Source organism: Myotis davidii, unplaced genomic scaffold (assembly GCF_000327345.1).
Source record: "Myotis davidii unplaced genomic scaffold, ASM32734v1 scaffold478, whole genome shotgun sequence".
NCBI lineage: Eukaryota > Metazoa > Chordata > Mammalia > Chiroptera > Vespertilionidae > Myotis > Myotis davidii.
In genome coordinates this window covers 1,310,340-1,313,307 of record NW_006289570.1, presented here as the reverse complement: position 1 = coordinate 1,313,307, position 2,968 = coordinate 1,310,340, and the positions used below count along the sequence as shown (strand labels likewise).

Sequence of the window (2,968 nt, the reverse complement as noted above, 5' to 3'; positions counted from 1 at the left end):
AGAGAGGCAGGCAGAGGTCTGCTGTGCTGTGCCTCTCAGAGCAGCTTTTCTGGGCGTGGACTGTGTGCTCCCATCCTGAGGATGCACAGGAGGCACTGGAGGTGCAATCGCAGGGAGTTCCTGGACCACTCGGCAACCTGGTGCTCAGCCCATTTTACAGACGGGGAAACTGAAGTCCAAGGTGTTCAGCCGTTCGGGACCTATACCAGGCCATATGGAATCATGTTGTTTTTTTTAATCTTTTTTTTTCCAAATTAATTTTTAATTATACAGGCAGTATATAAATGTAGATTGGGAACCTTTCAGATTAAGCTGATCTCCGATGTCCTGCTCTCTCATGTTATAAAAGGTGGTGGAGACACAGGAGAAGGGCCAGCCAGAGGCTGGGTTAGCCCTGCCACTCCAGGGGGTCCAGCTGTGACTGACCCCTAAGAGGAAGCAGGCACTGCCACACCCTTTACAGGACCCACAACACCCACACCCACAGTTTTCCTTCTTCCTCCTAGGGTACAACATCCCAGATCTCTGAACCTATGCCTCCTCACCACCCACGTTCCCTATCCCTTGAGTTGCAGGCTCTGTCCAGGTCTCCCCACCAGAGCCCTTCCTACCTGGTCAAGCTTGATTCTCATACAGGCTTTGCCTCTTCTTAGATTTCAGATCCTTCAGCCACTGGGGTGAGGTCTCTTCTGATCTAAAACCACAAAGACGGGGAGCGTCAAGCAGACGGGGAGTGTGAGCAGAACGAGGGCACCTTGCAGGCAGGGCTGTGAGGTACCCAACATTCCATCTGCTGTCCAAGGTGGACACTGAGCAGGGCACTCACAGACCGCAAACATGCCCATGCTCACATGATTGACAGCCAAGAAACAGCAATTAACCAAAGCACCCAACAATGGGAATGTTAAATAAACCCTGGTACATCCACTCTATGAAATAATCTGCAGCTATACCGTAATGTTTATATAAAATTATTTCCATCCATTTATCCTGCCATCTCTCTACCCAGGTAAATTCCATGGTGGTTCATTTTATGTGTCAACTTGGCTAGGCTATGGCACCCAAATGTATGGTCAGACATCGCTCCAGGTGTGTCTGTGAAGCTATTTCTTTTAGATGAGATTAGCATTTACCCTCCATATTATGGGTGGGCCTTACCCAATCAGTTGAAGATCTTAACCGAAAAGGACTGACCTTCCCCGAGGAAGAGGGAATTCTGCCAACAGATTGACTCTGGGACTCCACATCAGATCTTCCCTGGGTCTCAGCCTGCCAGCCTGCTCTGCACATTGTGGTCTTGTCAGGCTCCAAAATCATGAGACAATTCCTTCATATACATCCATCTATTTATCTATCTGTCTGTCTGTCTCGTACATATAAGACCTGACTTATGCTGATCTCAGAGAAAGCTGTGACTGACCATGTGGTCCTGGAGGGCTCAGCCTGGAGGGCTCAGGGAAGTTTCTGACCTGCCTGGGGTGGGGGTGGGAGGTCTGTGAGGAAGGAGAACCGCCCTGGGCAGACCAAGGAAGCCTTGTCTGATGGTGGAGGCACAAGACCAGGCCTCCAGTGGTACCTCTGAGACCTGGCCTGGGCACAGAACACCTTCAGCACAGAACCCCTCATGCTGCCACCTCTGTGGACACCATGACTCAGCTCAGGTGTCTCCTCTTAGAAACTTTCCCCACACCTTTCTTCCTTAAGTCTAGTTCACCAGTTTGTTGTCTATGACAGGGTCAAATCAAGAATCAGACTGTAAATATACTTGGGGGGTTATAGGGTGTTTGTTACAACCCGTCAGCTCTGCAGCTGCATCAGGAAAGCAGCAGCAGACAACCCATAAATGAACGGGTGTGGCTGTGTGCCAATAAAACTTTATTTAAACAAAAAGACAATGAGTTGAAATGGACCTGTGGCCTATAGTTTGAGAGCCCCTGCTCTATCATAGCACTTATTGTATGACAATGTCAGCATCATGAATAACCCCTAGCTTCTCTGTGTTAACAGGACCCCTAAGAAGAACTCCACTGTCCTTTATTGAGCATGTCTACAAGTAGTGCCCACACTTCCTCCTTTCATCCTCAGTCATTCAGCTCTAAAACCCAACAGGCAACCTCCCCCAAATTATACCCCCAAGGGGGGCAGGGCACTCACCCCCAAGACCCCTCACCTCTCATCCTTCTCAAGGCTGGTGGGCAGCACACGACTGCCCAGCTGGAAGGGGGGTTTGGGGGTCTTGGGCTGGGGGGCCCAGCCAGGGGCCTCGCTGGGACTGTCCGCCTCTGGCCTCTTGTGCAGCTGCGCCTGGGAGAGGAGAGACCTGAGTCTGTAACCACCTGTTGCCCAGAGAGAGTCCCATCCCACGGCACTGCCACTGCACGGTGATGCTGGGGCCTCCACAGGCAGGAAGCCCCGGGGCAGGGGAGATGCTGGCTGACCTGGGGTGGGGGTGGGGGGTAAGAAAATCGGTGGCCAGGCCTGCAGCCCTGAGGTGGGGCCACCAACCCATTCTGCAGGTCAGCTCTGTCAGCTCCATGCTCCTGCATCCATTTGAATAAGAGGAAGTTTTTGGACTGACGGATTCCCACAGGAAGAAGGCAGGTGGATTCTCCCCCATATTTGGAGGACAATGGAAAGGAGGGAGGGAGGGGGGAGGGATAAAAGGAGGAAGGGAGGGATGGAGGGAGAATTATGGGGCCTGCTCTTTCTGTTCTTTTTGCTACCAGAGCCGTGAGTGGCTCCGGGTGCGAGGTGCCATACCTTGAGCATGGCTGGGTCGATGCCCGGAAACGCGGGCATCCTCTGGGGATGGCTGCTGGGTGACCTCTCGGACCGCTTCTCCTCTTCGTCGGACTCTTCTCTCCTGGGGGATTTCTCTTCTGTTGCAAAGTAAAGGGAGCTGATGGCACTGGCAGCCCCGTGCACTAAGGCTCGGGTTCCAGATGCTCTGCACACAGACCCTCGGGCA

At 52.6% G+C, this 2,968-nt stretch overlaps 1 protein-coding gene across 1 annotated transcript in view; it reads right to left on the bottom strand.

Annotated features, from left to right (window-relative positions):
• Positions 1-2,968, bottom strand: part of KIAA1671 (KIAA1671 ortholog) — a gene marked incomplete at its 5' end in the record, with an annotated part of 99,815 nt that overhangs the window by 7,127 nt on the left and 89,720 nt on the right. Inside the window, 3 exons of the mRNA XM_006762116.2 lie at positions 612-694; positions 2,171-2,304; positions 2,761-2,879. Coding sequence (XP_006762179.1) covers positions 616-694; positions 2,171-2,304; positions 2,761-2,879 — 332 coding nt within the window. The remainder of the gene's footprint in view (positions 1-611; positions 695-2,170; positions 2,305-2,760; positions 2,880-2,968) is intronic.